The sequence below is a fragment of the Gopherus evgoodei genome, chromosome 19 (assembly GCF_007399415.2).
Source record: "Gopherus evgoodei ecotype Sinaloan lineage chromosome 19, rGopEvg1_v1.p, whole genome shotgun sequence".
Lineage (NCBI taxonomy): Eukaryota > Metazoa > Chordata > Testudines > Testudinidae > Gopherus > Gopherus evgoodei.
This window is the reverse complement of record NC_044340.1, coordinates 15748856-15776008: the sequence shown is the minus strand read 5'-3', so window position 1 is coordinate 15776008 and position 27153 is coordinate 15748856. Positions and strand designations below refer to the sequence as shown.

Genomic DNA, 27153 nt, shown 5'->3' with positions numbered 1-27153 from the left:
CAGGAATCATCCGAGCTGTCCAGCCCCCTCTGTGCCAGTATCCTCGCCGCTGTCTGTGCTGCCGATTGGCCTCGGGCTCCACTTGTCTTCTGCCTCAGCCGCAATGGGCTCCTGGGCAGGAGAAATCTATCCCCCGGCCAGGGCGCCGGCCCCATTTTAGGGGTGGTTCCTCTTGTGTCTTGTGTTTTTTCAAAAATGAACTGACTAATAGAAATCCCTGCCACAGTCGTGGCTGTCCTGGGTCTCCCCGTCTCGGCGTGGCCATGCCAGGCTCCTGGGGGGCCGAGCGGGGGGGCAGGAGCTACATGCGGGAAGACGGGTTGGCCAGCTCGTAGAAGAGCAGGTAGGCGTTGCTGTGGCACACATGGCTCGAGGACATCGGGGTGACGCTGCAGGGAGAGAGCGACGGTCACAGCATGGGAAGGGAAGTGTGGACACAGGAGCCGTGCGGGTGGAGAGGAGGAGCTCCCCTAACACCCCACATCCACAGATCTCCCCCCACAACACCCAGAGCCTGTGCAGCCCCCAGTCACCTCAATCCACAGATCTCCCCCAACACCCAGAGCCTGTGCAGCCCCCAGTCACCCCACATCCACAGATCTCCCCCCCCAACACCCAGAGCCTGTGCAGCCCCCAGTCACCCCACATCCACAGATCTCCCCCCCCAACACCCAGAACCTGTGCAGCCCCCAGTCACCTCTATCCACAGATCTCCCCCCACACCCAGAGCCTGTGCAGCCCCCCCGTCACCTCAATCCACAGATCTCCCCCAACACCCATTGCCCATGCAGCCCCCAGTCACCCCACATCCACAGATCTCCCCCCCAACACCCAGAGCCTGTGCAGCCCCCTGTCACCTCAATCCACAGATCTCCCCCCACACCCAGAGCCTGTGCAGCCCCCCGTCACCTCAATCCACAGATCTCCCCCAACACCCAGAGCCTGTGCAGTCGTCACCCCACATCCACAGATCTCCCCCCACAACACCCAGAGCCTGTGCAGCCCCCAGTCACCCCACATCCACAGATCTCCCCCCACAACACCCAGAGCCTGTGCAGCCCCCAGTCACCCCACATCCACAGATCTCCCCCCACAACACCCATTGCCCATGCAGCCCCCCGTCACCCCATATTCACAGATCTCCCCCAACACCCATTGCCCATGCAGCCCCCCTCACCCCACATCCACAGATCTCCCCCCACAACACCCAGAGCCTGTGCAGCCCCCCGTCACCCCACATCCACAGATCTCCCCCCAACACCGAGTCCATGCAGCCCCCCGTCACCCCACATCTACAGATCTCCCCCCACAACTTCCCTAGTCTGTGCAGCCCCCAGTCACCCCACATCTAAAGAGCTACCACCTCAAAACCCACAGCAGATGCAGCCCCCAGTCACCCCACATCCACAGATCTCCCCCTACAACACCCAGAGCCTGTGTAGTCCCGTCAGCCCACATCCACAGATCTCCCCCCACAACACCTACAGACCAATCAGCCCCCCGTCACCCCACATCTATAGATCTCCCCTGACAACACTTTGTCCATGCAGCCCCCCCGTCAGCCTACATCCACAGAGCTACCCCCACAATACCCATTGCCCGTGCAGCCCCCAGTCACCCCACAGCTACAGATGTCCCCTAACACCTATTGCTGATGCGGCCCCCCATTACCCCACTGTGACGTTGCACTCCATATGATTTTATGAAAATGTGCTGATGAGTGTGAATATAATGTAACTGGAATATGCTCCAGGCAAAAGATCTCTTGTAAGGTATCATTACAAAGCTTATAATCTACTGAGTGTGTTCATCCTATTTGTACGAATGTATCATTCTTGTATCTGAAACTAGGATTATAAAATATAACTCAGAAGTCCTACTGTAGTTATGCAAAGTGTGGGCCATTAATGGTGGGTTAGAATCTTGATGGCTCCTATCAGCTAGGACAGGGGATCTTAAACTGGGGGTCGGGACCCCTCGGGGGGTTGCAAGGTTATTACATGGGGGGTCACAAGCTGTCAGCCTCCACCCCAAACCCCATTTTGCCTCCAGCATTTATAATGGTGTTAAATATATAAAAAAGAGTTTTTAACGTATAAGGGGGCTCGCACTCAGAGGCTTGCTGTGTGAAAGGAGTCACCAATACGGAAGTCTGAGAACCCCTGAACTAGGACAATTGACTGTAGATGGCTGTGTTTACTTGCAAGGCTTCCTGTGAGTCAGACCGGGGAGAATGAAGGCTTGGGGGTCTCACAGGACATGTGACCATGTCACCTGGTACTGGAATCTATCTTAAACCTGGTGCTTTTCCATTTAGAAGGAGGGGTGGGGCCCAGAGAGACAGAAGATTCCCACCTTGTGCCAAAGCTATATAAGGGGATGGAACCACAACAAAGGGGGCTGCAGTCATGAGAAATGCCCTAGTTAGGGGAAAGGATTGGGCCCAGACTAGGAAAGAGTCTAGTCCAGGGGTAGGCAACCTATGGCACGTGTTCTGAAGACGGCACGTGAGCTGATTTTCAGTGGCACTCACACTGCCCGGGGCCTGGCCACCGGTCCGGGGGGCTCTGCATTTTAATTTCATTTTAAATGAAGCTTCTTAAATATTTTTAAAACCTTATTTACTTTACATACAACAATAGTTTAGTTATATATTATAGACTTATAGAAAGAGACCTTCTAAAAATGTTAAAATGTATTACTGGCACGTGAAACCTTAACTTAGAGTGAATAAATGAAGACTCGGCACAGCACTTCTGAAAGGTTGCCGACCCCTGGTCTAGTCTGTGAAAGAAGCTAATTGGAATATCTCTGGGGGTGACGTTTCATCTGTAATCTGTTTCTACTGTATTAGGTTAGACTTGCGTGTTTTGCTTTATTTTGCTTGGTAACTACTTTATTGTCTGTTATTACTTGGAACCACTTAAATTCTCCTTGTTATACTTAATAAAATCACTTTTGTTTATAATTAACCAGAGTAAGCCACTAATTCCTGGGGAAGCAAACAGTTGTGCATATCTCTCTATCAGTGTTATAGAGGGTGGACAATGTATGAGTTTACCCTGTATAAGCTTTATACAGAATAAAAACGGATTTATCTGGGGTTGGATCCCATTGGGAACTGGGTATCTGGGTGCTAGAGACAGGAGCACTCCTTAAGATGTTTTCAGTTGTCCTGCAGCTTTTGGGGGATGTGGTTCAGCCCTGGGTCTGTGTTTGCAGCAGGCAAGCGTGTCTGGCTCAAGACAGTGCACTGAAGTCCTAAGCTGGCAGGGAAAACAGACTCCGAGATGGTCTCAGCACATCAGGTGGCAGCTCCCAAGGGGATTTCTGTGACCCAACCTATCCCAGAGGTGTAGTCGAGCAGAATCTGTGCACAGTTGATTGCTTTGAAATGCTGGTAGTGATTTTAAGTGAGGATTCAGTGTACTGGCTGGTGAACAGGCAAAGTGATAACCAGTTTGTTATTTTCTGTTTGCTTATTTTGGGTAAGGGAAAAAGGGACAGAATAGGAAGCAAAATAAATAAGAGTGAAGATCCGAAGAAGCTAGAACTGCACAAGCTGCAAATTGCCCAGAAAGGCTAAACACTGGGCGCTAGGAGAACGGGGTCAGAGGTAGTCTCAGCACATCAGATGGCAGTCCCACGGGGGTCCCTGTGACTGAATCCGTGACACCCAAATCTACAGCTCTCCCTCCACAGCATTCATTGCCCATGCAGCCCCGTCACCCCACATCCACAGAGCTACTCCCAGAACTCTCCTAGCCTGTGCAGCCCCATCACCCTACATCCACATAGCTACCCCCACAATTCTCCTAGCCTGTGCAGCCCCCAGTCACCCACATCTACAGAGCTATCCCCACAACACTGAGCCTGTGTAGCCCCCAGTCACCCCACATCCACATAGCTACCTCCACAACTCTCCTAGCCTGTGCAGCCCTCAGTCACCCCCCATCTACAGTTACCCCCACTACTTCCCTAGCGTGTGCAGCTGCCAGTCACCCCACATCTACAGCTTTCCCCCCACAACACCCAGAGCCTGTGCAGCCCCCAGTCATCCCACATCCACATAGCTACCCCCACAACTCCCCTAGCCTGTGCAGCCCCCAGTCACCCCACATCTACAGAGCTACCCCCACAACTTTCCTAGCCTGTGCAGCCCCCAGTCACCTTGCATCCACATAGCTACCCCCACAACTCTCCAAGCCTGTGCAGCCCCAGTCACCCCACAACACTCAAAGCCTGTGCAGCCCCAGTCCACCTCACATCCACAGAGCTACCCACACAACATCCACAGCCTGTGAAGTCCCCAGTCACCCCCACATCCACAGAGCTACCCACACAACATCCACAGCCCGCGAAGTCCCAGTCACACCCCCATCTACAGAGATACCCTCACAACACCCAGAGCCTGTGCAGCCCCCGGTCATCCCACATCTATAGAGATACCCTCACAACCCCCCTAGCCCATACAGTCCCCAGTCACCTCAATCCACAGATCTCCCCCCACAATACTCAGAGCCTGTGCAGCCCCCCGTCACCCTCCATCTACAGAACTCCCCCCAGAAAACCCATTGACTGTGCAGTCCCCAGTCACCTCAATGCACAGACCTGCCCCCCACATCAGCCCACAGTACCCATCCACCTCCTCACATGCCCGTACAGACCGCATGCCACATGGGAAGTGGGACGGGTGCCTGGGATGCCAAGTGCAAGCCTACCGGGAGTCATTGAAAGTGTGCCACTCGCCAGACACGGGGCTTTTGCAGTAGGCTGTGTAGTGCCCCCCGATGGTGGTCCCGGAGTGATTGAGACGGCGTACAGGTTGTAAAGGCATGGTCTGCAGGGGTGGGGCAGAGCAAACCCAGCAGTTAGCGAGGGCAGGGTCCAGCGCACCCGTCCGGACCCCTGCTGCTGGAATCCCCTGCCGGGCAGGTACTGGGCCCTTGGGCTTCCACTAGCAAGGTAGAAAGAGCAAGACTCCAAGGACTGAGCAGGAGACTGGGAGGGAGCCAGGACTCCGGGGTTCTATTCTCAGCTTGGGGAAGGAGTGCAGTCTTGAGTGAGCCGGTGATTGGGGGAGCCTGGACTCCGCAGTTCCATTCTTAGCTCTGCCACTGGCTTAGTGCGTGGCTTTGTGTGTGTCACTGCCTCGCCCTGTGCCTCAGTTTCCCCACCTGAAATACAAGGCTAATGATACGGACCAGTCCCTCGGGGGCTGGGGAATTCATCCATTGCTGCCTGGTTCCTTCGCGGGTGTGGGGTAGAGGGATGCAGCAAGGCACAGAGCATGCCATGCAGCCTCTGCTGGGGCAGGACACAGTCCTGGGGAGACAGAACGTACCCACGCCCTGTCTGTGGGATGAGTGCACTGGCAACCAAGGACAGGCAGCTAGTGGGGGCAGCTCTCTTGGGGTGGCTGATCAGCCACCAAGTTCCCTGTGCCAGAGCCCGATTCAAGGTGGCTGCAGCACGGGGAAGGATGCAGGCTGAAGTCTGTTGGGGATTACTGAGCTTGGCTGATGAAGCAATTGTCTGGGTAAGTGGGAGGATCTAAGTGGGAGGGAGAGGAAACGGGGGGAAGCTCAGAGGGCGGAGGAGAGGTGGCAGTGGGGAAATCTGGTTTGCTGGCAGGCTTGACCTTAGTAAGTGAAGAATAAATCCATGCAGGGGGGAAGGGTCACGGCCGGGTGTGTGTCAGATCAAGGAACAGGCCAGGCAGTGTGGCACACTGGTTAGCGACAGGGGTGCCCTGTGACACGCCCCTGACGCCCAGTGGATGCCGTGAGGGATGTTGCCCCAGCTCTGTGCTGTCAGCTACCGTGCACGGTTGTCTCCCCTGTGCCAGTGCACCCAGCCCCGCCTTGCCCCAGGGCACTCACTGCAGCTCTGTGCAGCAAACTCCCGCAGGTCCAGGTCCTTCAGCTGGAAGCTGTATGAAGGTGGTGAGCTTGCTGGTTCGTATCCTGGCCTCAGAGAAGCGCTTCAGATCTGGAGGGTGGAGTCAAGGAAAGAGGGCAGGGCCAAGACGGATGGATGGGAGGGAAGAGTGGGAGGGGAGGAGCACCGAGCCCTTTGCCCTCTTGGGGATGGGTCCTGAGCTCCTTCTGGATGTCCCACTCAGCAGAAGCTGGATCTGCTAGTGCCTGGGGGTGGGGGGGTTACTCCCACCCATATCCCTTTGCCCCAAGACCCCCCCTCCACATGCTGCCCAGGTGCTGGGATCTCTGCTGCAGGGAGCTCCGGGGAGCCTGATGGATACGAAGCACCAGGATCTTTGGGAACCTCTGGATGCTGAACTTCTTTGTGCACCTCGTCCTGGTTTTGCAGCGGAAGCAGGTCTGGGGGAGACAAACCAGGGTTAGAGGGGGATCCTGATAGTGTCACCGGGGGGCTGAACCCAGGAGCCCTGGGCCGGGCCCGAGGCTGCCACCCGCAGGGGAACTTCAGCAAATAGGCCCACCCTCTAGTGGAAATGGGGCCCAGCTCAAGTAGGTCCAAGCCTGTCCCGGAGCCAAGATGGGTGCCCACCTTGAGGGCAGGCGGCCACGTTCCCATGGGGCTGGGATGCAGGACCAACTGCTACCGCAAAAATGTGATGTGGGCAAATGGCCCAGAGCCATAGGGTGACGATCTCTGTACTTGGTCCCTAAACAGCAGTCTGCCTGTCTGTCCCTCCCTCCATCCCTTCCTCCCACCGACTGCCTACCCAGCCCTCCCTCACCGGCTTCTCGTCTCCATCCAGCACGTCCTCCTTGGTGAAGAGCCGCATGCAGTCCAACAGGGTCACCTCGCTGTAGCTCTTCTGTGGAGAGCAAAGAGCAGGGGTTAGTGCACGCCCGGGCGGGCGGGGCGGGGGGAACCTGAGCAGCAGGCGGGGGCATGGGTGTTACCTTGGCGATGGGCAGGGACAGATCCCAGAAGGGGTCGAAGGCCGTGGAGCAGTAGCCGCATTCGCTGCAGGTCAGGGAGCTCTTCAGCTGCCCGACGAAGAGATCTGGGGAGGGGTGGAGACGAGAGGGGGTGAGAGACGCCCAAGGCGCTGCATGGCCCAGCCCTCGCCCAACAGGGCCCTGCCTCTCACAGCAACAGTGTCTTCTACCGATCTATCCATTTGTGTGCAGGATGTATGGGTTCTCCTGGACCTGCTCTCTGAGCTGGCTGCCTGCCCTCCCCTCCACAGACACTGCAATTCCTCCACCTGCCTCCATTTCAGTCCCCGGGCCTTGCTACCCTTCCATCCACTCCTGCCCCCATGTCCTCCCCTCCCCGGATCCAGGCACTCACCCCCGATTCGGCTATCCTCCCTCTCCTGGTATTTCTGCCACATCTGCCTTCCTTTTTCATCATCGCTGCAGGAGACAAAGAAGAGACAGAGCACATGAGAGACGCCCGCTGGGGCCAGTGTCCCGCCAAGCCCTGAGCTGCTTTGCAGTCTGCAGGCGGAAGCGTGCTGATTAGGAGGGAGCTGCAGGGAGCATGCTCTGCCCCCTTTACGGTCGCTGGTCCAGGACTGATGCAGGTGCCCTGGGGTGGGGTTTAGCTGGTGAAAAACACCTCTGGGAACCCTTCCAGGGTTCCAGGCTGGGCTTGAGCCAGCCGGCAGGGAATGTCGGCCCCTGGTGATGATGGAGGGATGCTGCTCTGCAGGGGCAGCTCCATAGGAAACCATGCAAGAGGCACCGCTCTGTGCTGCTGCCTACTTACGGCAGGTGGTCCAGGTCGTCCAGGTTGGATCTGGGTTGCACTAGCACCCGGTTCACCTCGCTGTGGAGTCCATCAAGCAGGAAGCGCAGGAATTCCTGAGCGTCCTGCTGGCTGGAGTAGACAAGGGAAGGGTGAGAAACCGCTCCCTGGGCAACACAAGCCGTCCCTACCCCCAACCCATCTAGCCGAGGCCGCAGCAGAGCTTCCTTGTAGCCGACAAAGCCGGGCGCGTATCTCTGGATCTGGGTCTTGAATTCCGAGGGGCTCACCACTGCGTTGGGGGACGAGCGTTCCAGAGCCGCTGGATCAGCTTTGCGAACTCTGCCGAGGAGACAGCTTCCTGTGAACGAGGGTTACCCGAGGCTCGCCGCTCGCTCTCGGCCCAATCCCCAGGACCCCTTGGATGTGTTCAGAAAACTTGTAGCCCCGACTACAGGCGGCTCTTCTCCGAGTGGTCACTGTGCCGCTTCTTACTCCGCCAATCTGCTCCCAGGCCCATATTACATGACCAGACCTGCTGAACAGAGGAGCAGCAAGGAAGCCTGGTCTGCTCTGCCTGTGAACCTACACCTACACCTCGGGTATTTGATTGGCGGCAGGACCTGGCAAACCCTGGAGGAGATATCGTCAGCCAGTCAGATTTATGAATGAGTTAGGGTGGGCCCATCAGGCTAGAACATTTCGTTTGACAAGGTTTAGGCATGCATGTGGTGGTCATCAGCAGGGTGTTTGTAGCTGGCTGGGAGTGGTGCAGTTATTCTATATCATGTCTGTTGAAATGTTAACGGGCGTCCAACCTGAAAAAATCATAAAATATCACCAAAAAGGGCCACAACTCAGAGAAACACAGTCTATTTTTACCAAAATTGGCAGAAAGCTTCTAAATGCAGTTGCCTACGAACTCAGCACTCAAAATAGTGCTCTTGTGGAAAGCTTGGGGAATATTTAGCCCCTGGTGATATACTTTATGCATGTTCCGGTACTTGTCTGCCTTGGGTTAAAGCAAAAGGTCTGTAGTCGCACGACGATGAGCTTTTTTTGTACCATGTAATACATCAAAACATCTGTCATTATTTGTAGAATGGCTGAGGAGAGACTTCTGTCTGCTCTTTTATATTTTATGAATATTGGCTACTGTGCAATGATTTCTGCACCAGCAACTGATGTTAATACACTGTACACAATAATGAAATATTTTCAGGATATGTTCCACTCTCTGGGCCAAGACGAACTTATGTCGTGTATGATGAAGCAATCTACTGCAAAGCACAGTTGATTAAATGGAAGAATCGAACCGAATTTGACAGTGACCCCTTTGAGATGGGAGGCGTGCATCGTACAGTGTATTTCCTGGGTGACACAGGCAGTGTGATACAGCAAAGTGGGTTTGAAGACATTCTTATGGAAGCCACCATCTACGGTGCTTCAGCCATCAGCCATGCTGTAAGAGTGAAGCACATAACCCTGGCTTTAGAATCCACAACCTTACGAAGGAAGCAATGAATTGCTTGAGTGGATGGCACTCAGCAGTTCCATGAACAGTCATTCTCCCAGAAAATGAGAAGGGACGCATCTTGGAGAAAGCTTGACCTTGCACCGAAGCATTGAAGATGTGGACAAAAGCACACAGAGAAAAAAAGCATGGAAGCACAGAATGCTCTGGCAGACTTCATAAACAGAACCCAATCATTCCCCCAGCGCAAGGACACTTACATTACCGAAGGGAAAAAACTGTTGAGATAAATTTCTGCTATGGGAAAACTACGTAATGGATTTCTCCCAACTCCTGAGGGATTACATAGCAGCAAAGAGAGATGATAACAAATCCTTGTATCTTTGAGATTTTGTCAGAGATTATTCCATTTGATTTCCAGTGTGGTCATATGAACTCTGCTAGATGGGGTTACGTAAATGTAGCAGAAACCAGATATATATCTTGCACCAGCTGATAGGGTGCAGAATACCAGACTGCCACATGACATGGCCACGGAGCAATCACTCAGCAAGGACTGTGGGAAGCATCAGCATCTTTGCACAAAAGATAAAGTGCTGGCCTTCAAGTTATTTGCAGTGCTGTGTTTTTCCAGAATATCTGAGAGACAAGGCAGATGAGGGTAATATTTTATGGACCATGGTAAAGAGACAAGCTTCCGAACACTGAGAAAGCTCTGTTCATCAAAGATATTATTTCACCCCCTTGTTCTCCGCACCTTGTTAAGGCAGCTGTAACATCTATGAAAAGGCAGATGTGTGGAATGCAGCCTTCAGCAATGAATCTTCTACAAAGAAGCAACCACAAAGGGCATGGCTACGGATGAAACTGCCTGTCCAAGATATTATAAAACTTGTGACCGAAAGTATGACAAAACTTTATGCACTGAACCTGGGAACAAGCCCAGATCATAGGCAAGCCACTTGTGAACATTCCACGTCTACTGTGGCTCCACCTGAAATTGCAGAAAGTTTGTATGATCACAGAGAATGGCACCCAAGAATGAAGCAGTTTGTAACCAGGAGACTGCAAAGGGGCGAGGGAGACGTCTTCGATCCCATAAAAAGTCACAATCTCAAATCATCTGGTAATCTCAACAAAACAACTGGTCAAAAGAAGCAGACAGCACAAGTAATAACTACTGACCATCAGATATTCAGCAAGCTGACAGTTATTGCCCAGTTCAGAGATGTTACTATCCAGAGTTTGATGACTGGGACCTGTCCCATTTCCCCTCTTCAATTTGGATGGTTCTCTAAGAAACCCTCAAAAGAGCAACCGCAAGAGCTGGAGAAAAATCTGTCAGTGGGTGAGCTACCAGCATCTGATGAGTCACTTTAGCTATGGTTGACTCATGATGCTTCTGCATGTGGTATGCACTGATCTTGCCAAGTGCAAAACTTTTGGGGAACTGTCTGATCAGCTGCTAAACATTATCCTTGCAATAAATGCCAATACACTGCTGTTGCTGCTGACAGTTGTGCAAATGAAAAATCAGTCAAATCTGGTGAGAGAGTCCACTGGGGAAATGACCAGAGGCAAGGAGTTTGGAACCCCACTGTGTTAACACCATTCCCAAAGCAACACTTGGAGATGATATCGAATTCAATGAATAAATCTAACATTGCAAACTTTCTCCTCAGTGACTGGAGCATGAAGTGTGAATAGAGATAGTCACCTGGCCGTGAAGTGTACCTTGCTGGTGGCTTTCACAACATTGCACGAGCAGTGACGGGCAACCATCCTGCAATGCCAGACCTCGGGGCAGATCACTAGGAAGCAGATTCACGCATGTTCTTGCACGTTGCTCGAGCAAAGCAAACACTTGGAGTAAACAGAGTGCTAATGTGGAGCTTGAACTCAGACAGTGCATCTGTGTGTCAGAGATAGAATTCATCTACCTCAAGAAGAGTGTAATTTCAAAACTGGTGTTGGCCCAAGAAGAGATTCATTCCCATGCAGAGAGGAGGCTTTGGAGTGGGAACGGACACGTGTCTTATGTTGACAAACATTCATGCTGTCAGTGGATGGGAAAAGGAGCTGGCTGACGACAGCAGCTGAGCTGGAGAGAGAAGAGAAATCAAGAGATCTTTTGTCCCCTTTAAGGTTCCACACTAGTTCATCTGCGGTTGATGGGCCTTCTCCATTGGGCAGGACATAACACCTTCTGCACACCAGCATTTCACACTACCTGATGTCTTTCCTCTTTGGTGATTTAAAACTACCGAGGATTACAATGCAAACACGTAAATATTACCTTGTACTATAGGGTACAGATATTATAAATGAGATTAATGCATGCAGCAATTTACAAACATTTTATAAAATCTAAATGCATTCTTACACTTCTAATGCCTGTTTTAACAATATTAACACCAGGTATTTGTCAGTGTTCAGGTGAGACCTAGGGACCTTGGCATAAGCTGGCACCTGGTCTCACAGTGTCTATACTGAATTGCCTATCCAGATTTCAGGGCTTGTGGCATTCACAAAGCATGTCCATTCTCACATCCGGCGGTCTTAGTGATGTCGTTGTATGAATTCCAGAGCATGCCCACTGTCAGCAATCCCTCTTCCCACTGGTCTCAGAAACTACATGTCTATGGCATGCCCTGTTCTCAGCTCCCTTACAGTCACTGTGCTGTCTGCCTGTAATACGGGCCAAGTATACCCTGTCTCAGCTCCCCTCTATACTAGCACTGTTGGACCAGACCCACAAAGGGGTGTTGATGTGTCAATCTCACCGTTGCCTTGGCTTCTAGATGCCTAGAAAATCATTCAAACAACAAGTTAGGTGCTTGGGCTCTGTCTTGGAGGAAGGGGCAGAGACAGCTACCAAAGAATGGGATACATAAAAACAATAATGACAGGTATAGAACTGCCTAAGCTAGCCACTGGGAGATGCTGAGAAGAGTGGTGGTGCTAAGCCCTGATCCTTTTAAGCAGTCTGAGACCTAGATCCACTTGCGGACTGTAGCCAGGAACCCCTCTGGAGTAAGGTGACTTAGGTGCATGAACCATTTGTGTGAGATTGATATGTACTTGCCTAAGACCCCACAAAACAAACATGATCAGAGGGAGAAGGAGAAGGTGGCACAGGCCTTCTGTGTAGCATTTAGTGCAAAGGTTAGGATCCTCATTGGGCTGTGGGGGACCCTGCTCCAAATCCCCCGTGCCTGTGCTAAGAAGAGATTTGGACAAATGGCAAATGCAGGCCTGGTGGGTGGTCCCTGGGCTTGGATCCTGCAATATGGGGGCTGCTTCCTTCTTGCTGGTGGAAGCTGTTCTCACTTTCATTAATGGTATTTGGGCCTCACCTAGCTACAGTTCCCTCTGTACTCTGATGGTTAGACTGCATGACTGGAGTAGGGTAAATGTGAGTTCAAATCTCTTCTGGTGCAGTGTGCTTGTCTTGCTGGGGTAGCGTGAGGGCTGCCTACCTTCTTTCCTTTCAAAGCTGTTTCACTTTAATTAATGGTATTTGGGCCTTCTCACCCACACTTATCTTCTGTAGGTGATGGTCATGTTATGTGCCTGGGCTGCTGAGATTGTGGGTTTGAATCTGCTCTGGGCATGTTCCTTAACCTTTCTGTAGTAAAGAAGGGGTTATCTGCCTCCTTCTTGCCTGTTGAAGGTGTTCCACTTTAGTTAAATGTGCTCTGGGCCAGCCTGACAGTAACCCTCACTCTCTAGTCCAGTGCTTAGGATACTCACTGCGTTGTAGGAGATCCTGGTCAAATCCCCAGCTGCCTATTCAGCAGGGGTTTGCATAGGGATTTCCTGCCTCCTAGGTGGCTGCCCTTCATGGTGGGCCATCCTTGTCTGAACCCTGTCTCTTTCTCAAGAGGCCATTGTCTTCTTGGGATGGAGAGGGGATTTGGACAGGATTGCTCACCAGTGACTCTCCCCAGGAGGTGGCAGCCAGCCCCCAGTTCACACCCCTCAAAAGAGCAGGGGGAGTGCCCTGGGGTCTGCCATAACCTGGGTGTTGTATCCTGATCATGGGGATGAGAGAGAGAGAGAGAGAGAGAGAGAGAGAGAGAGAGAGGGTGTTTTATTATACTGCCTTCTAGCAGCAAATCCCTTTAATTAAAAGAGCAAGAGGCCTGTCACAGGGCCTCTTGCCCACCTGTCCCACAGGCAGGGAGTTGACCAGGGTCACCCACAATCCAAGCAAGCACTCTAACCCCCACACCACAAAGGGACTGGAAAACTGCGTTGCTCCGGTTAATATATAGTTAAAGTGGAACGCTTGAGCGGTAAGAGGTTGAGGGGCCCACCCCATCTCAGGATAGGGATTTGAACCCACACTGCTTTACGTGCTGGAGCAAGTACCCAAACCACTGGCCTATTGTGGGAATCAGGTATACCTGCTGGCCCAATTCTCATGTCAAATTTACTGAATGTGTCTATACTTTCAACAGAAAGTACCGTGGGAGACCCCATATCCCACTGCCTCCTAGCCAGGCAGTTAGGCATTGGGTTGAGAGGTAGGTAATCACCCTCCAAATCCCATCTCAGCCAGCATAAAGGGATGTGAACCAGCTGCTTTTGAGACAAAGCCAGCCCAAACCCTCAGACACAGAGGGATTTGCAGTGTTGAAGTGGCCCAGTGACTGTTTAATTATGTCACAACACTGGCCCACCTCAATAGGAAACACTGAGGAGCCAGCCCATTGGAATATCTCCCAGCCCAGCACTTAGAGCATTTACTTGCCACGTAAGGGAGCTCAAGATTCAAATCCCGTCTCAGGCAGCATAAAGGGGATTTGAACCCCAACCTCCCACAGGCCAGCCACAAGCCTAAACCACTAGACCACACTGGGCTGCTGGCCAAGCCTGCAGCCCAATGAATATATAATGAAAGTGGAACAACTGCAGCAGAAAAACTGGTTGCTACCACCACACCTCAATGAGAAGCCCTCTTAGCCCAACAGCTGCGTATTCATCTCAGAGAGAGGAAATGGCGGTTCCAGTCCCTTCATGGCAAGCTAAGAAAAGAGTTGAACCCTCATCATCCACATGCTGGGGAAGTAACCAAGCCACTGGACTACAGAGGGATTTATGCAAGAATCCTGGCCAGTTACTGCTGAATGAAAGTGGCACAGCCTCAACACACTACTATGAGCAAGCCTCCTCAGGCTGTCCTATCCTTCAGGATTGGGGCTCACGCATGAGAGACTGCAGAGCCCTCTTCAACTCTCTGCTCATCAGGCAGGGAGAAGGAAATTGTCCAGTGTCTTCCCTCCCAACCTCTGCTTGCTGGCCATGGCCCAGAGTCCCTCAGGTGACGCAGGTGCCTAACCTGTTTAGTGTGAGCTGGTTAGGGACCCGCCCAATGCCCCCCAAGACAGCCAAGGAGGCAGAGGCCTCTCGTGTCACTTTTAACCTAGTGGTTAGGGGCCTCGCCTGGGATGGGGGGGTGGGGGCTGCCTCGGGTTCAGCTGGGAAAAGAGACAGTTAAGGCTGGATCTGATAGCGGTCTAGACAATCATGACATGGGTGTAGAACATGACTCAGGACGTGTTATTCACTCCTTCACGCAACGCAAGAACCAGGGGTCACCCGCTGGAATTAGTAGGCAGCGGGTTTAACCCAAACCAAAGGCAGGATAGGCGAGGCTCATCTTACACTAATTTAACATGCACAACTACAGCTTTGCACAGTCGGCAAAAACAAAAAAAACAAAAAAAACAAAAAAAAAAAGAGAGACCAAGAACAACTGAAATACTGTAGTTGTAGTGTGGGGGATTCCACCTGCCATTACGCTCAATGTAATTTTGACTCTACGCGATTGTTGCTTTACGCGCCGCTGACAGCGGACCGTAACCCCGGCGTAAGACGAGTCTCGCCTGTACTTCACCCCACAACGCACAGTCAGCGTGTGGAACTCGTCGCCAATTGATGCGGGGCCGTCCCAAACCGGAAGTGGGTTCGAAAAAAGAACGAGAAAGTGCGGGGTGAATGGGTCCATCCACGGCCGTTAGCCGAGACGGTCAGGGATGCGACCCTGCGCTCGGGGCGTCCTTAGCCCACTGCCTGCCAGCTGCTGGGAGGGGCCGACGGGCTGGATCGCTTGATAATTGGCCTCTTCGGTTCATTGCCTTTGAAGCGGACGGCGTCGGCTGCTGTGGGAAGACAGGACGGTGGGCGAGCTGGGCCACTGGTCTGATGCAATCTGCCCGTTCACGTTCTTAACTCTCCCCTCTGCCTGATGAGCGCAAGCGATTTGCAAAGCGCTCAGCTACCGCCCGGGTGAGTGCCCTAATCAGTGGGTCCTGGGCTACAGCGACGGGCGTGCCCTCAGCTAAGGCTGTTACACTATAATGCCAGGTTCTTGGCCCCAGTTAAAGGCTGTGGCTCCCTCTCTGTTCCCATGATTAGGCCTCACAGAGGGACTATAAGGATGGCTTCTTCAAATCCCCTTTCGGTCTGCCTGGAAGGAAGGTAGGTTGGTTGGTTGGGACGGGGGGGGTTCAAAGAGGGCTCTTCTACAGCCTGTCTATGCTCTGTGATTCCACAGCTCTAGCGATGGGGGTCTTGTGAGCCTTACCTCTTGCCTGTGATGCTGTTCAACTTTAATGAAATATTATTTGGGTGCAACCAAGCAGCACCTTCCTGCATAGTCCAGGGCATAGGCTACAGGGCTGGCTTGACGGCAGCTGTGGGTTCAAATCATCCGTTTGCCTGTTGCAAGGGCCTCTGAAAAAAGATCACCTGTAGTGCTGGGGTGGATGAGTCCTTTGCTTTTTTGCCTGTAGAAGGTGTTCCACATGAATTAACTATTGTTGGGGGAAGGCCCTATCACTTACTCCTTCCCTACCCCAGTGGTTGGGTCAGGCATGTAGGAAGTGGGTACTGTGGGTTCAAATCCCATTGCTAATACTTAAAAAGGTATTGAGATCAGTCTCTAAGGCAGGCCTGGTGTGTATTCTCTGCTTTTTTGCATACTGCCGGGGGCAGCTACCCTCTTGCCTGTGGAAGCTGCTCCGCTTTAATTAAAGGGTTGCTCAAGCAAGCTGGGCTACAGGTCCCTCTGTAGCCTGGTGCTTAGACTGCATGCCTGGGCCTGGGAGAAATCAGTTCAAATCTCTCCGTGTGTGTTCTCCTTCCAGAGGTAGCATTGGTGTTGCCTGCTTTCTTGCCTTTCAAAGCTGTTTCACTTTAATTAAATAGTATTTGGGCCTCCCACTCTCCCAGTATCCTCTGTAGGCTGATGGTCACGCTATGTACCTGGAGTGCTGGAAATGGGGGTTTGAATCTCCCCTCGTATGCATCCCCTAACCTTGCTGTGATAGCAAGGGGGTTGTCTGCCTCCTTCTTGCCTCTTGAAGCTGTTCCACTTTAGTTAAATGTGCTCTGGGCCAGCCCCTCCCCCAGCAACTCTCACTCTCTAGTCCAGTGGTTAGGATACTCACCCGGGTTGTAGGAGATCCTGGTTCAAATCCCCCAGCTGCCTGTTCAGCAGGGATTTGCACAGGGATTTTCTGCCTCCTAGGCGACCGTCCTTTACGGTGGGCCATCCTTGTCTGAACCCCCTCTCTTGCTCAAGAGGCCATTGTCTTCTTGGGACGGAGAGGGGATTTGGACAGGGATCGCTCACCAGTGACTCTCCCCAGGAGGTGGCAGCCCCCAGTTCACACCCCTCAAAAGAGCAGGGGAGTGCCCTGGGGTCTGCCACAACCTGGGCGTGTATCCTGATCATGGTGGACAAGAGAGAGAGGGGGTTTTACTGCTCAGCAGCAAAAGCCCCTTTAATTAAAAGAGCAAGAGGGCCTGTGACAGGCCCTCTTGCTCAGCTAGGATGGGTCTTTTCTCATTCACCAGAGGCCCTCCTGTCCCACAGAGCAGGGAGTTGAACCAGGGTCACCCACAATCCAAGTGAGCACCCTAACCCCAACACCACAGAGGGACTTGAAAGCTTACTTTGCTCCGGTTAATATATAGTTAAAGTGTGACGCTTGAGCGGTAAGAGATCAAGTTGCCATTCCTTCTCACGGAACAGCTTTGAACCAGGGTCACCCACAATGCAAGTGAGCACCCTAACCCCTGTACCACAGAGGAACTTAAAACTTTCTTTTACTCCGGTTAATATATAATTAAAGTGAAATGCTTATGAGGCAAAAGATCAAGGGGCCATCCCCTCCCAACAAACAGAAAGGGAGGTTTGAACTAGCTACTCACCCAGTTAGAGACAAGGAGCTACACCACAGGACTACCCCGGGAGCCACAGGGCCCCATTCTCACATAATGGTTACTGAAAGTGGCCTACCTTCCACAGAAAAGGGAGGGAGACATCCCCACCCCCCACTACTTCCTAGCCCGGCACTCAGACCATTCAGTTGAGATATATGTCATTTAATTTTTTCAGAGGCGGGAGCTGGTGTCTCACTGGTATCTTCACTGTGCTGTAGTACAAGCAAGCAGCTCTCGGTAATGTGGGCAAGGGGTTGTTTGCTAAGAGGAACAAAACAAGTGAGAAACTGCCACCAACAGTAGCCTCCTTTAGGCAGCACCTGAAACTTGCAAATTATCAGCTCCCATGGAATCATGAAACAAGTTCAGCATCTTCAAGTGTCCCCGTTACCTCTGGATGGGTGACAGACAGCACGGGACAGCTCATCCCTACCATGGTGGTGCTGCTACCTGCTCCAGAAGCCACCTTTCCCTTTGCATACTGTAGCTGTGAGAGCGCCTGTGGAATGAGAAGATGTGATCGCCGCAGAGATTTCCTGTGCTCCCATGCATGCAGCTGTGACAGGGACGAGTGTAGCAGCAGATTATCTAACAGGGCAGAGACTGCAGGGAACAGAAATGTTTCAACTATCTGCCTACTATTGAGACTATGTGAGTACATATAGCTCAAAGGGGTGCTGCATTAGCCATTCGTTAGAGGTACAGGTTACATTGAAAGCACGTGAATACATTTTGTTATTCACACAATATAGTCAGACAAGACATTCCACAGCCCTTCTGCTAAGAGTCATTACGATTCTATAAGGTATTCACATGGATTGTCATTGTATTCAGAGATAGTAAGAAGATAACTATAGTTGTACCTGTGTGCTTTAGATGTATGTCTCCAGTTGAGCAGACACCATCAGAAATGTGTGTTTTATATTGAGGGATTAGAGGTGTTGTTATCTGTGTAATTTATAAAACTAACATACAGAAAAAGGTTTCCCCAGTCAGTTCATTCTACAAATAATGACATATTTTGATGTATTACTTGGTACGAACGCATACTGTCACGTGACTACAGCCTTTTGCTTAACCTCAGGCAAATAAGAACAGGGAAATGTGTAAATATATCACCTGGGACTAAATATGTCCCCAACGTTCCAAAACAGCGTTATTTGAGCGCATAGAAGTTTTCTGACAATTTTGAACAAAATTAGCCTGTTTCTTCGCGTTATGGCCGTTTCTGTGATTTTTCCACATTGGATGCCTAGGAACCTTTAAACATCAATACCACTTCCAGCATCTACGAACATCCTGCTGATGACCACCAGATATGTGACTAACGTGGTAGCAACCAATTTTTTCTAGTTGATGGGTTTACCCCTTAGTGTCTCCAAATGGGTCTGGGAAGGTAGACTAGTGATGGTGTGGCAAAGGGGTCACGGAGGGCAGGGGCTGGCAGGAGACGTGAGAAGAAAAGAGTCAATTGACTCTCGCATCCTAGGGCGAGTTTTGCAGGAAAATCTTCTTGACACGAAGCCGGAGGGCCAAGAGGCTGGGACCCCGTTTAGACAGGGTCACTCGCTGATGGGGAGCTGCACTGAAAGGCCAAGCTGTAGGCCCTGGCTCAACCCACCATCTGCCAAAGGGACGGGCCAGGTGGAGACTGGGATCTCCCAGTCCTGGCTGCAGGCACCTGGCTCTCCTTACCTGCCATCAGTGCGGTGTGCATACGGCTGTTGCTGTTGAGGTCCTGCATGTACTGGTTCTGCAAGCAGTAGTCCCGGAGCTCCTTCGTGTTGCTCAGACACTGCAGGATGGAGTTCATGAAACACTGTGGGGGAGGCAGAAGAGAAACCATTGCAACAGGAGACAGGACAATTTCAACTGTGGGGGAGATCCCTGGGAAAGGGGCACCGGTGCCAGGGGTGCTGGGAAAGCCCACCTCAACCTGGTGTTTCAGCCACATCACTGGAGGGCACTGGAGAGAAGGATCATCTGATCTGATCTGTCTCTCTAGAGTAGGGGCTCTCAGGCTTCTTCAGATGGGGGAGAATGCCCATTAGAACAGAAACAACTGGGGATCCCGCCTCAAAGAGGGGGGTTGTAACTCTGCCAGACCTGTCTGCAGCCCCCAGGCTGTCTGTGCCATGCAAACCGGGGAGTTTGGGGGGAGTTTGTTGGAGAGAGGAAGAATAAAATCAGCATGTCTGGAATGCCGCGTAGCTAATACCAACACTGCCCCTGGCTCCTCCCCGTCACCTGCGTCCAGACAGAGACTCAGACCCAGGACGCTTCTACCTAGATCCTGGTGTGGATTTGCAAAGACTGTGGCCTGCATTTCCCAGTTATAGAAAGCCACAGGGGACCATCCTGCATGAGAGGTGTCCCTTGGTAAAATCTCTCAGGAAGCAGGTGGGAGAGCTACTGGAGGAGGTGGCTAGGCTGAGGAGCATTGGTGAAACAGGAAGAATTCACTGAAAACATGCACATAGAGACCCCGGCAGGCAGAGGAGAAGCAATCCAGCTGCAGAGGACTGCAATAGCACCACCGAAGGAGGAGGAAACAGCTCCTGAATTGTGGGGAAGTTGGCTGTTGGCTAGTTCTGGCAGTGTTCCACCCCTGCTCCCAACCCACGGTCCATAGAGATAAAAAACCAGTATGATGCCCTGGTAAAGAGGGTTGAGGAATCTCCTCCAAAGGTGGTGGAGGAAGAGAAGCCATGACCCCGAGCAGATCAGCAGTGACCACAGGGCTCTGGCAGTGAGGGTGAAGGAGTTGGGGGTGCAGGTGGTGTTCTCATCAATCCTTCCAGTCAAGGGTAGGGACTCAGGCAGAGATAGACATGTCCTGGAGGTGACACATGGCTGCACAATCATAGTGTCATCAGGAAGGCTTCGGCTTCAACTTCCTCCACCACAGGATGATGCTTGTAGTGGGGCAGTCACCCTGCTCCAGTTTAGAAGGGGTTAAAAGCCAGCCATTGGGGAGGGCTGAGAATCAATAAGAAAAGGCTGAGAGGCAGCCAATCAGGGCCAGGCTGTGCCCTATAAAAGAGCTGCAGGGCTCGACAACAGTCAGTCCCTCTCTAGTTTTGGGGAGAGGTGGACTTAGCTGCCTGAAGGAGCAAAGGATACCTTGGACAAAGCAGAGCTGGTGAAGGGGCAGGCTGAGCTGGGGAGCTCAGGCTTGGTAACCTGCCAGGCTGAGGCATAACAGAAAGGCTTAGGGAGGAACTGTGGCTGCAGGTCCAATCTCCTTGCCAATGATGAGTGGCCATCACAGACTGCAGTTTGTCCCTGATGAGAGGGGGCTAGCTGATTGGCAGTAGACATGGAGGCAAGGTGGGTATTGGGGTTCCCCTGGGAAGGGAGATCCAGAGAGTGGGGGCACTGCTGTGAGCAGCACCCCAAGGGAAATGGGCACTAGGGTCCAGGAGGGACACTGGCCAGCAGGAGATGCTCTCAGGGCAGGGAGCTGGGGTGATGGGGGTGTGCAGTTGGGGTGCAGGCAGGGGGTTCAGGGGGTTGAGGTGTGGGGTGCAGGAGGGTTTTGGGCTCTGGGGTGGCAGCAGCACTCAGTGAGGCTAAGGCAAGCTCCCTGACCCTGTGCTGCTCCAGGAAGCAGCTGGCACGATGTCTGTGGGGGGGAAATGGGAAGAGAAGCAGAAGACTAAGTGTGCTGCCTTTGACTGTGGGTATGTTTTCCAAAGCTCCCATTGCTGAGGTTTCCTGTTCCTGGCCAATGGGAGCTTCTGGGGAGGTACCCACAGGCAAGGGCAGCACACAGTGCTCTCTGTCCCTGCTTCCCCAGGGGCTGCAGGGATGTGGTGTGGACCGCTTCTAGGAGCGGCACAGGGTGGCTGTAGAACTGATGAATGAAATTGTTCTTAATTGTTAACTTTATCAATATCACTTCTGTTCACAGTTTGCCATTTACTACATTTGTCTATATTGAAACTTCTGTTCACCATATTGTAGTTCAAACCCCAATTTAAAATGCTCACTCTGTTTTGTGAAAGCTTCCTCCAACCTTCATTTCTGTATTTCCTGCTGTAATCTTATTAGGGTATGGCTACATTTGGAATTTCAAAGCGCTGCCGCGGCAGTGCTGCAAAGTGTAAGTGTAGTCAGAGCGGCAGCGCTGGGGGAGAGCTCTCCCAGTGCTGCATGTAAACCACATCCCTTACGGGTGTAGCGCTGGGAGCCGCGCTCCCAGCGCTGCTACCCTGATTACACTGACGCTTTACAGCGCTGTATCTTGCAGCGCTCAGGGGGGTGTTTTTTCACACCCCAGTTGCAGCGCTGTAAAGTGAGTGTAGCCAAGGCCTTAGTTTAGCTGTGTGACTGAGGTATGTATAGATGATGGAATCAACCTCCAGCCCCAGCCTGTCCTGATGAAATAGAGGTCAAACACCACCAGGTGAAGATGCAGACAAAAGCCCTAACAAAGTAAGAAGAGTCCACCCTAAAAGAAAAGGTACAATGGAAGAGAGATGAAAGCCAGGTCGGAGGCTGCAAGTCACACCTGCAATTAACGGATAATCAGTCACCAATCCCAGAGGCAGCCTGACACAGCAAGACCTATAGATGCTGGATTCAAACTAAACCCTACAAAAAGGATGGGTGAGATGGAAGACTTTGAAAGGTAACTTTCTGCTGCCAACATGGAAGGGCATCCGTGCAGGCCCAACAGAGACCCAGCTTGTCCTTGTGCCCAGCTTTCCAGGCCACTTAGCTGCCACAAGCTATGAATCCAAACTGCAAAATCAAGCCACAAACTCAAGCTATATCCAGGGCTAGTAACTATGCAGCAGCTGCAGACATCTGATGGATGTGAGGGGGTGTGTGTATAGGTTTTAAAATAAGTCGTTCTAATGTTGCATCTTTGTCTTGCCCCTAAAAAGATCCTGTGTAGCCTTGTCTGCACAACATTATTGGTCAAGAATGCAAAGGGGAGCAAGCATAGAATCCAGTTATGAAAATTGGTGTGCACACTGCCAGCTTTAAAAGCCTGGCACTATAGGAAAAATTGTCAACTTTCAGTTAATTAACCACAAATTCTGAAGCAAATAGGAGTTTAGGTTTAAATCTCATTCAAATAGTAAAATACTATGGATTGAGACCTTTATGATTAAAAGGTGTATATACACCTTGGTCATAGCAGGCTGAGAGAAAGGATAGGTTGAGCATCCCTCTCTCCACCCTGGACTGCAGGGGGGAAATAACTGGAGGTGGGTATACTCCCGGTCATAGTAAGGGGCAAGCATGAGGAGGACTTAGATCCTCACATCCAAACTGAAAAAATCCTAGGTGCATACACCTCAGCTGTACAAGACAGAGCTAAAGAGGAACTTAGTGTTTGTTGCTCTGATCCTGGGAAGGATTTTTATAATTGGTGTATGAACCTCAGTGGTAGTAGGCCAAGTGATACAGAGGGAGGCTTAGTGTGTCTCCTTCTGGCCCAGAGAGGGTTTTGCTCTTCCAGGAGTTAAAAAGGTAAAAATCACAACTTCTGAAAGAAAATTAGGGGTTTATAGTGCTTGATATTTAACAACTTGGTTTTGTTGTGGTTAGTTGGTTGCTCACAACTGGTGTGTGTGGGGAGGTGGTGGGCAGAATGTTTAAAAAACCACTGTCTAAAGATCTTTTGTTGGCTTGGGTTTTTTAAATCAACTAGTTACTTGGTAATAAACCCTCAACTCCAATGAAAAAGGAAGCAGCGTAGTTTGGCTTCTGTGGAAAACGTGTAAGAAGGTATTCCTTCAATTGGCTAAAAGGGGAAAAAACTGCACCAAGATTTACAAGTCTCTGCCCCCAGGGAGAAAAATGTATGTAGTACCAAACTCAGTTAGATGCCATTAAGGTTGGGTACACAGTTAAAACAGCACTCAAATCTTACAGCAGCAGTAACTTCAGAAGAATAAACATTTAAGACTCCAGAAGGGGCAGACTTTTGGGACCTCGCCAGAGATTGGCAAGGGGGATATTTGGGTAGATTACTCCTCCCAGGGCCAAAATGCCATTGCAACAGTGCCTGCTTCTACCTCAGACCTCCAGGCCATGGCAAAGTGGCTGGCGATTTTAAAATGAAGAAAAATTAAACTAACAAAGAAATGCACTACTTAGCATTTGTGCAGCCCCAAGTACCGAAGACACTGCGGCAGAGACAGACCCTGCTCAGACATGTGGGAGCCCTGTGCTAATTTGTTTCTAAGCTTTTATCTTTCAGGCTCTAAACCAGAACATCAGAAATGTCATGGTTGTAATGTCACAACGAAGTCGTTGCATGTTCTGTGTCTGTCTCTAGTGGTGTCATGTGCTAGCATTGGGTCCAGAAAAAGAGCAATACTACACTAGAAAGGGCAATCTCTTTGCTTCTCTCTACTTCCCCCATGTCCATCCAACTTACCAATCACCACTTGTGCCCAAAAAACTTTGGTCCTCAGGGCATCAGGTTTATTTTTTGTTAGGTTCTCTACAAGTCATTTTGTTAACTTTGTTAAAACATTTGTATTGTTACATTTGCTTGTATTGTTAATTCCACACTTTCCTCTATGCTCCCTGGTTCCTACTTCCCAAGCCCTAAAAGGTAGTTTCTGGGGGTGGGGCATAACCTGTAAGACCTTGGCCCATAATTGTAGGGTCCATCTTCAGGTCCCCAAAAACTTCTTAACTGTTAAACAGGGAATTCTGCAACATTTTAGCAACTAAATGTAAGAACAAATCAGCTTAACCTTGCATAACAACTGTGGTCATCCTACAAAATCTTATTTGTTGTGCATGCTTAAGAAGGTCCTGACCAAACTTGAGGCTTCTTTTATTTGTCAATGTACCCAATAACTAATAGGGATGGGTTTTCTTGTATTCCCAATTATAACTATAATTGTTTGCATTGTGTGGTAGGCTATATCTGACTTTTAGTCAATTGTAATAGTTTTCGTTATATTCACCTGGTTATAATTGTTTGGTTATATTCACCTGGTTATAATTGTTTGGTATGTTTGCAACAGATCACCTGTGCCCTACAATGACAACTACTGTAATCATAAATCAGGGGCAGAGTATTGGTGGAGCAGCCCACCTGGTCAGCAGTTCTAAAATATTCATCCCATCATTGTCCCATTAGTAACTTATGCTGGGTCTGCCTTAAAACAATTACATAAAGGGTGTGACCCATTCAATACCCTGGATTGAAGGGAGAAAATGTAAAAACTAATGAATGAAATTGTTTGTTTTTTAATTAACTTTATCAATAATCACTTCTGTTCACTGTTTGCCATCCACTACATTTTGTCTATATATTGTAACTTCCATTCACCATATTGTAATTCAAACCCCATTTTAAAATGCTCACTCCATTTTGTAAAAGCTTCCTCCCAACCTTCCTTTTTGAAAATCCTGCTGTAATCTTATTAGTTTAGTTCAGATGTGACTGAGCTATGATATATGACAGAATCAACATCCAGCCCCAGTCTGTCCTGATGAAAATAGAGGTCAAACACCACCAGGTGAAGATGCAGACAAGAGCCCTAACCAAGCAAGAAAAGTCCACCCTGAAAGAAAAGGTACAATAGCAGAGATCAAAGCCAGGTCTAAGGCTGAAAGTCCACACCTGTAATTGACAGGTGATGAATCACCAAACCAGAGGCAGCCTGACACAGCAAGACCTATGGACGCTGGATTCAAACTAAAGCCTACAAAAAGGATGGGTGAGATTGAGACTTTGAAGGGTAACATTCTGCTGCCAACATGGAAGAGCATCGGTGCATGCCCAACAGAGACCCAGATTGTCCTTGTGCCCAGCTTTCCTGGCCAGTTGGCCACCACATGCTATGAACCCAAGCTGCAAAATCAAGCCATGAACTCAAGCTATATCCAGGACTGGTAACTATGCAGCAGCTGCAGAACATCTGATGGGTGTGTATAAGGATTAAAATATTAGTTGATCACAAATCAAATTATCATAATAAATGTGGCATCTTTGTCTTGCCCTCTGAAAAGAACCTGTGTAGTTTTGTCTGTACAACATGGCAATCCTGTGCGGTAGATCCAAAACCCTGAGGGGCTGGATCTGGCCCACAGGCTGTAGTTTAACCACACTGTTCTAAGGAACAGTAGAAAGGGAAACAGCAGAATGAAGACAATTGACTCCAGGAAGGCAGATTTTAGCAAACCCAGAGAATGGTAGGTAAGATCCCATGGGAAGCAAGTCTAAGGGGGAAGTTTAGCCGAGTGGCAGTTTTTTTAAGAGATTATTAAGGGCACACATTGCAAACTATCTCCATGTGTAGGGAAAGATAGGAAGTAGGGCAAGAGCCTAGCCCTGGCTTAAACAAGAGATCTTTTATGACCAGAAACTCAAAGCATCATACAGAAAGTGCAAACAAGGTCACATATGAAGGCTGGAATATAAAAAACACAAGCCTGTAGAGACAAATTAGAAACAAAGGCATAAAATTAGTTAATTAGTAGGTGCCCTAGAAGGTAACAAAAACATTACAACAGTGGTTTTAGACTGAGATCCAAAGTGATCTACACTTCCATTCAAAATTTTTTTAGTGTCCTCATTGAAACCCACTGCAGTACAAGCAAGAGGAAGACCAAGGAAAGGGCAGGCCTATTACTCAGTGAGGAGGGAAGGCAGTAACAGTGTCTTAAAAAAAAAAAAAAAGCAGTGGCTGAAGTGTTAAATGCCCTTTTTGTTCCAGTTCTAATCAAAATGGTTAGAGATTGGCCGCCTAATTAGTGAACATCAGTGTACAATGGAATAGGGTCTGAAGCTAAAATAGGGTATGGACTAGTTACGAATTACTTAAGGCTTGGCACATTGAGAGTTGCAGCGCTGTGATGGGGGTTACAGCACTGCAACTTACTGTGTCCACATTTGCAAAGCACAGCCAGCGCTGCAACTCCCTGGCTGCAGTGCTGGCTGTACACCTGGTCTGCTGGGGCTGTACGATTCCACCACTGCTCATCAAGTGTGGCCAGCAAAAGCGCTGTTATTGGCCTCCAGGGTAGTAGGAGGTATCCCAGGCATACCTTTTCAGCCCACTTGCTCATTGTTTGCACGCCACTAGCCCTGGGCTCAGGTGACCCGCCCTTTAAATGCCCAGGGAATTTTAAAAATCCCTTTCCTGTTTGCCAGCCAGGTGTGGAGTGCAATCAATCAATCACTGACCATGCCTCCAAGCCCAGCATGGAACACTTGTGAGCTGCAGGACTTCATCAATGTTTGGGGGGAGGAATCTGTGCAGTCATAGCTGTGCTCCAGCTGTAAAAATTATGATACCTACAGCCAGATATCAAAGCCATGCAGGAAAGGGGCCATGACCAGGACACAGTGCAGTGCAGGTTAAAGTAAAGGAGCTGTGGAGTGTCTACTGCAACGCCCGTGAGGGAAACCGCAGCTCAGGTGCTGCCCTACGACCTGCTGTTTTTACAAGGAGCTGGATGTGATACTTGGGGGTGACCCCACTGCCAATCCGAGGAGACATGATGGAAATTTCGCGGGAGGGGGAGAGTGTAGAGAGAGAAACAGAGAGTGAGGCTACTGGGGTGGAGGGGGACACCCCAGAGTCCCAGGAGGCATGCAGCCAGGAGCTCTTCTCAAGCCAGGAGGAAGCTAGCCAGTCACAGCAAGCTGGAACTTGTTGGTGAAGAAGCAGCAGAGGAGCTGGTTCCCAATAAGCAGATTTTATTTTTAGGATGGAACTGTTTTTGGGGAGAGGAGGTGGGGGTTATGGCTGCCTGCACTGCATGCCTAGCATGTG

General features: G+C 50.5%; 1 protein-coding gene across 1 annotated transcript; it reads right to left on the bottom strand.

Annotated features, from left to right (window-relative positions):
* Positions 1 to 206: 206 nt before the first annotated feature.
* Positions 207 to 19214, bottom strand: LOC115637292 (ubiquitin carboxyl-terminal hydrolase 2-like). The gene is given in 13 exon segments (XM_030538422.1): positions 207 to 389; positions 4722 to 4812; positions 4815 to 4840; positions 5879 to 5925; positions 5927 to 5991; positions 6263 to 6341; positions 6725 to 6805; positions 6894 to 6997; positions 7288 to 7352; positions 7708 to 7818; positions 7915 to 7994; positions 7997 to 8028; positions 19091 to 19214. Coding segments are annotated over 13 exon segments (987 nt in total). The 5' UTR covers positions 19209 to 19214; the 3' UTR covers positions 207 to 301.
* Between the last annotated feature and the right edge of the window lie 7939 nt (positions 19215 to 27153).